A 7674-nucleotide genomic window follows, 5' to 3' on the forward strand; every position below is an offset into this window, starting at 1 on the left:
TTTATATTTTTATTACCATTCGCCTCCCTCGTGCTCGCTAAAAGTGAGTAGAAGTCATAAGAACCAGTTAAAAAAACGATTCAGAGGTTATTTTACGGTGGACCTGGCTTGTCCACAATTTTGAGCGCTGCACGACAGAATAGATCATCAAGGGTCTTGATCTTATTTCCATCTAAAATACTTTTTTTTTCTTTTTTTTTTACATTTCTATCAGCCAATGATCATTTTAAAAGAAAACGTCCCGAGCATAGATCAGTGGCTGAGAGCGCATCTGATTGACAGATAAACCACGAGCTCTATTAGTTATTGTTAATGTTCTGGTTATTTTGTTTCAGTGTACAGCTTGTTAATTTTGTGCAAAGCATACAGTCAAAGTAAACTTCATCATTCAGCTGAACTGTGCACATTTATTTTAGACACTTCATGTCATGTTAATTCATGCGATAAACGCATGTCCCTCTGCTGAGCTGTGGGCTATGACTAATTTCACGGGCAAAGCAGACAAATGTACAATTTATGTATCGTCTTTTTTTTTCAAATAAAGCTTCATATTATGAGAAGGATACTTTCTACGACCTTTATCCTGCAGTCATGGTGAGATTATAGATTCCTTCAATCTAAAAAAAACAAGAATCGAAAAAGAATCGAAAATCCAGAACCAGGAATCAGAATCGGACTCAGCCCTATCAAAGCATTTTATCCACAAATGTAGATTTTCACGTCTCCACCTGTTTTGACTCTTCAAGAATTATTAAAATAAGAATAAAAAGCTGGTATTTTGTTGTATTTAACTGATAAGTATAAGTTTATTAATTCAATTATAATATCTTGTTAACACCCCTTTATTATTTTGTACCTTTTTTGAGCTTGTGCTGCTGATTTTATTGATTTATTTACCCTTTTATATTTATGTGTCTAACTGAGTACTTTGTTTGTTATTTGAATGTCATCTTGTTCTAGGCTAGCTTGTAATAGGCCTACTTCTTGATTTTATTTATTTACTTTTTAAAGTTTGTAGCTTTTTTTTTGTCATGTTCAGTCATGTGCTGCTGAAAGATATTGTACATTAATTTACTGTAAGCCTACTTAAAAAAAATTTACACAACCTTATAAATAAACTAAATAATTTCAGAGAATGAATCCCTGCGTATCAAACCACATGCTTATAAGTTTATTAATTCAATTATAATATCTTGTTAACACCCCTTTATTATTTTGTACCTTTTTTGAGCTTGTGCTGCTGATTTTATTGATTTATTTACCCTTTTATATTTATGTGTCTAACTGAGTACTTTGTTTGTTATTTGAATGTCATCTTGTTCTAGGCTAGCTTGTAATAGGCCTACTTCTTGATTTTATTTATTTACTTTTTAAAGTTTGTAGCCTTTTTTTGTCATGTTCAGTCATGTGCTGCTGAAAGATATTGTACATTAATTTACTGTAAGCCTACTTAAAAAAAAATTCCTGGTTCTAGTAAGAACTCTAGCTGCTGCATTTTGGACCAGCTGGAGTTTGTTTATTAAGTAATGCATTAATGCAATAAAGCATTACAATAATCTAACCTTGAGATCATAAACGCATGGATTAACATTTCTGCATTTGACTGAGAGAATAGGTCGTAATTTAGATATATTTTTGAGATGGAAAAATGCAGTTTTACAAATGCTAGAAACGTGGCTTTCTAAGGAAAGATTGCTATCAAATAGCACACATAGATTCCTAACTGATGACGAAGAATTGACAAAGCAGCCATCAAGTATTAGACAGTGTTCTAGGTTATTACGTACAGAGTTTTTAAGTCCTATAATTAGCACCTCTGTTTTTTCAGAATTTAGCAGTGAGAAATTACTCATCACCCATTTTTTTCTATCGACTATGCATTCTGCAAGTTTTTCAAATTGGTATGTTTCGCCGGGCTGCGAAGAAATATAGAGCTGAGTATCATCAGCATAACAGTGAAAGCTAACACCGTGTTTCCTGATGATATCTCCCAAGGGTAACATGTAAAGTGTGAAAAGTAACGGCCCTAGTACTGAACCTTGAGGTACTCCATACTGCACTTGTGATCGATATGATACCGCTTCATTCACTGCTACGAATTGACGGTCATATAAGTACGATTTGAACCATGCTAATGCACATCCATTAATGCCAACAAAGTTTTCTAGTCTATGCAAGAGAATGTTGTGGTCAATTGTGTCGAACGCAGCGCTAAGATCCAATAGCACTAATAGAGAGATACAACCACAATCAGATGATAAGAGCAGGTCATTTGTAACTCTAATGAGAGCAGTCTCAGTACTATGAAACGGTATTTTCTAGTATCTTGGACAGAAAAGGGAGAGATCGGTCTGTAATTAACTAGTTCTTTTGGGTCAAGTTGTGGTTAGCTGACGGCTGCATGGTTACAATTTTATCTCTAATAGTATCGATCTTAGAAGTAAAGTAGTTCATAAAGTCATTACTGCTGTGCTGTTGGGAAATGTCATCACTTGTTGATGCTTTATTTTTCGTCTGTATACTGTATTGAATAAATACCTGGGGTTATTTTTGTACGAAATACGTTGTCTAACCCCAATAGAGTTCAGAATGTCTATGAATGCTGATCCCAATGCATCTTTTTCATTATCAACATGGATATTAAAATCACCATCATCATCATCTGCAGCCAGCACTAACTTGGATAGAAAATCAGCAAATTCTTTAATAAAGTCTGTATGGTGCCCTGGTGGCCTGAATACAGTAGCCAGTACAAACGACACTGGGGATTTATCGTTAACACTTGTTTCTCTGGACAATGTTATATGAAGCACCATTACTTCAAACGAGTTATACTTGAAGCCCGCCCTCTGAGAAATACCGAAAACATTGTTATAAATTGAAGCAACACCTCCCCCTTTAACTTTTGGATGTGGCCCATGTTTATAACAGTAATCTTGGGGGGTAGACTCATTTAAAATAATGTAATCATCAGGTTTTAGCCAGGTTTACTGTCCATACTAAACAGTATCCAAGATTAGAATTAGTGTGTCTCAGGTCATAGTATGCTGAAATCCAAAAGATACCCGGTCTGGATGGTCTACTACCCAGATGAGAACAGAGTCTGGGCTAAATCTGGTTTAAACTCAGCACTTCTGTCTTGATATTCATGGATTATCGAAGTGCAGACACATGCACACACTTCACTTAAATTCGTCAAATTGTAAGATCATGTCCATTCACCAATGTGACAACATTAATCTGGAATCCCTGTTAAGGATACAATTAAATCCTTAGGTATTACAATTATGAGAAATGCAGGAAGGTAATTTTAGCAAGACCAAAGACCAGTCTAAAAAGACCAAAATAATTAAATATAAATGGTTACAAATACATCTTTCTCATTTCGTTGAGTTTTTGTTTCAATCCATCATTTTACCATCATTATACCTGGGGATGTCTGAGTTTATAAGTGAGAAATGTTCTAATAGTTCAAGCAGACAAGTTCCTAATATTTATCCATTTTTTACCCAACTGTTAAACATATTAGAATCTCTTCTAATATACATCCGTTCTTCTAATAAGTTCCTAAGTGTTACATTGATATCAAAAGTGCACTATGTAGACTTTGTAACTCCTCTACCAAGAATACAGAACACATTTTTCACTTGAAAATTCTTGTGCCTTTTGGGATAACCTGCAGAATTGGTTACATGAGAAAAGGTAGCTGTACTGAACTTGTCTTTTGCAGGTATTAGACATTAAATATGGAACTGTTCATTTGCACTTGGAACTACAACTTCCATAAGAATGATCTACAAAAGTTGTAAAGTTAAAAGTATATTGCAGTTATATTAATTCAATATTTTCAATAATGTAAACATATTCATATAAAATTAATATAAATGTATATTTATCTTCAGTTTTGTTCAAATATTCTTCACCTATACTGCAGGTGAAGTTGGAATTTACATAGAAATACAGATGCAAAACAAATATCAGAAAACATCAGCTTTATTAATGTGTACTGTATGGCTTTGTTAATATTTTGCACATATTTGTTTAAAGTATCAGGTTTTTAGTAATTATATACGTCAGTTTAAGATCTTTTTGTATCAACACAATGCTTGCAGTGCTCTGGATTACAGTACATTAGTAATTAATTAAATATTTCATAGTGATAGAATAATGTAGTTATAAATGATGCTGAAGAGACAGTGGTGCTTCATTCTTTACTGAAACACAAGCAATAACACAGAGTGATTTCTGTTGCCGTCGCTCAAGCAGCAGGACAGGCGCCCACACCGACTGCACCGCTGACCAAAGCCGCTTTACTGAAGCTCACAGGAGACTCGTTCACCGACAGGTTCCTCATGCAACCCGTGTAGCCCCTCTTGCTGTGGAGACTGTGAGGCAGCATGGAGGCTGGAGCAGAGGAACGGATCAAAAAGATTGGAATTAGCTCTCTCTGAGATCTATGAGCTACAATTATTGACTTTAGAGACGGAATAAATACAACACTCACTCATACAGTCACAAAGACAAGAAAGAAACAGCATTGTGCTTAGATCAATCCTCGTGTTGTATTCCAGTCATTTTAAAGGGGTCATGAACTGAGAAATCAAAATTCCCTTGATCTTTTGAGACATAAGAGGTCATTGTACTACATCCTGTTAGTTTCAGAACTCGAAACTTCCTTGTTAGTCTAGAAACAGCTTATGTTGAAAGCAGTCTGCCAAAATGAGAGCTTGATGAATGTTCTACTCTATGATGTAATAGTGTAGCTAAACACCGCCTCTGCAGAAGATCAACACCTGTTTAGCCCCGCCCACCGATTCACACACGTAGTGTAAATAACAAGAGAGGCAAATGACAAAGATGGCTCTGAAGAAAACAAGACGCTGTTCAGTGCCAAGTTGTGGAAAAACACTGTTTGCGTTGCCTTCCTTCTGATCCCAACATTAGGAAAGAGTGAATGTACTTTATTTTTAATGAAGATCCAGACAGCGACAGTAAGAACTCGGCCCTTTATTCACTTAATTTTACTGCAGATTCGTTTACAAGCAAGCACGATTCGAAGCAGAATTTTCAAAAACAGGACAGAAAATAGCTTATTACTTCTAAATTATGATGTTTTTTATGTAAACATCTTGATAACATTATAAGGGGACCTAAGAGAACAGTACAAAATTATTATTTTTTGAAAAGCCTGTTTATGACCCCTTTAAACCAGAGAAGATTTTTCCCAGAAAAATGCTAGTTAATGTTATTGCATTGAACTAAAACTCTTAGTTTTAAGACTTTGGTATAACAACTTTTCATAAATATTTTGATAACTTTTGTACTTTTTTGGGATTTCCCCCTGCCATGTTACACATGTAGTCTTCCTTGTAAAAATAGCTATTTAAAAAACTTGAGTATATATATATATACTGAGATGCATAAGCTCAATGATCAAAAACCTGTGCTAACTGAAAGAAAACAAGCTGGCATGCTGGCAAGCTGGCAAATGACTGAATCCAATATCTGGTTTTAATATAGCATAATGACAGATATACAAGCAGATTTACAGGCCGGTCAAGGACTGGCCAAGAACGATCTACAGTTAAAGAACCACAATTTTTATTTTGATAGTTACAGCTCTAAAGTCTGACTGGATGAGCCAAAATTGATCCACTTTATATTAATTTAAATTTAAATGCATAATTTGATACATTGCACTTATTGTGTATTTAGATGTTTTTAAATTGTAATTATATTTTTAAGAATGCCTAAATGTAATTACTGTACATCATCACCAATACAAATGTTATGTTGGCTTGAAAAAGCCTGAGCAAAAACTCTGAATTTGTTTCTAAGGTCATCCAGACAGACAGACAAATACAGACAATAACATAGACAACAGACAGACAGATATAGATATGACTGACCTGGGGCTCCTCCAATAAACACTGGAGCACTGCTGTTCTGTGCTGTTTCACGCACAGGCCCCACAACATGATTCACCTCTGAATCCACATCCAGCTGCACCACGTTACCATCTCTGATCACTGCAAAACACAGCAAAGCTTAATGACAGCACCGCACATGATGAAGGGCCTTTGCTGCCTCACTGCCCAGTTAGTCAATGACCTAACAGGATTCCATAACATCATGTCATAATTATCTATAACAAATTCAAGTGAGTCCTACTGTATATACACATGTGTGTAGCCATCATTTCAGAATACATACATACATACATAAATAAATACATCTTTTTTTCCTGACTTTTGTCTAACTGACAGGCTTTACTGAATCCACATCCAGCTGCACCACGTTACCATCTCTGATCACTGCAAAACACAGCAAAGCTTAATGACAGCACCGCACATGATGAAGGGCCTTTGCTGCCTCACTGCCCAGTTAGTCAATGACCTAACAGGATTCCATAACATCATGTCATAATTATCTATAACAAATTCAAGTGAGTCCTACTGTATATACACATGTGTGTAGCCATCCTTTCAGAATAAATACATACATAAATAAATACATCTTTTTTTCCTGACTTTTGTCTTACTGACAGGCTTTGCTTTTTCGTATATATTTTAATTGGCTAAGAAATCAAATGCACTGCTAGACAATAACCAATTATTTGTGTTCTATAATATTTTTCCTATATTTTCCTAATTACAATTGGTAATTAATGATTGGTTTATACAAACACATAATAAGGCAGAAATGTTTATCTACTGTAATAAATGTTATGTCAATTAGCACTGCATTATTCCTACACGTTATTCTAGTTCTAACAGTAAAAAACTTGTATGGGTTTTAGGTCTCTACCTGTGATTTTGTGCCAGTTTCCATCACAGACTTCTTGTCTAGGAGACACGTAGGTGGAGAACTCACGGATACCATTATTCACCACAACAACCACCTACAAAACCCCATCAAAACAAACACATTGACTTCACTGTTCCTATTAAATATCTCTCTCATGAAAACAAGCAAGAAGACAAATGCACGCACAGGAAAACATTATAAAGCTTTTGCATTGCATTCTCTAAGCTCTGATTTTTGGTTACTGCTGCTTGCTCAAACAAGTATGACAGCATAGAAATCATTCTGAGATTTCTATGAACACTGCAAGATTCAGTAAAATGTGCTTATGTATTATATCGAAATGTTTATATGATGCTTAAAAAAACAAGAAATAGTTCAGTTGTGCAGTAACATAAGTACAGATTGTGGTGAATGAATTCAAATTTAGGCAAAAACGTATCACAGTCAAGTGAAAAGAGAAAAGCCTCATTTGAAAATTTGCATCACTTTGATAATGTAAACAGTAGTTAGTTAATAGTCACGATATCAAAATAAAAATGTATTGTTAATAACTTTGTGGGAAAAAAATTACAATAGGTGTCCTTACTGATCATGACTGACATTTAGGAATGAGGGTTGGAAAAGGTTTTGAAAAGACAAAAAGATGTCCGCTTTATTGTATTGAATGTGCACAGTTACATACAGTCTTAAAAGTATATTTTTAATGAGCTGTACTTGCAGATGATATAATATTAATGAAATAAAAAATATTCTTAATTGTACTTTTTTTTTAAAGGGGTGGTTCAATGGGTTTTTTTCTAGGCTTGATTGTGTTTATGGGGTGCAGTCTAACATTGTTAAATGTTCGTTTTTTTTAAAAACGCATTA

The 7674-nt window shown here is 34.6% G+C and overlaps 1 protein-coding gene across 1 annotated transcript in view; it reads right to left on the minus strand.

Moving 5' to 3' along the window:
* Positions 1 to 3991: 3991 nt before the first annotated feature.
* The window catches only part of lama4 (laminin, alpha 4), a 58900-nt gene continuing 55217 nt past the window's right edge, over positions 3992 to 7674 (minus strand). Inside the window, exons 29-31 of the mRNA XM_016250696.1 lie at positions 6808 to 6901; positions 5910 to 6029; positions 3992 to 4404 (exon numbers count right to left, since the gene is read on the minus strand). Coding sequence (XP_016106182.1) covers positions 4259 to 4404; positions 5910 to 6029; positions 6808 to 6901 — 360 coding nt within the window. The 3' untranslated portion in view covers positions 3992 to 4258. The remainder of the gene's footprint in view (positions 4405 to 5909; positions 6030 to 6807; positions 6902 to 7674) is intronic.

The sequence above is a fragment of the Sinocyclocheilus grahami genome, unplaced genomic scaffold (genome assembly GCF_001515645.1).
Source record: "Sinocyclocheilus grahami isolate Dianchi unplaced genomic scaffold, SAMN03320097.WGS_v1.1 scaffold1002.1, whole genome shotgun sequence".
NCBI classification, from domain to species: domain Eukaryota; kingdom Metazoa; phylum Chordata; class Actinopteri; order Cypriniformes; family Cyprinidae; genus Sinocyclocheilus; species Sinocyclocheilus grahami.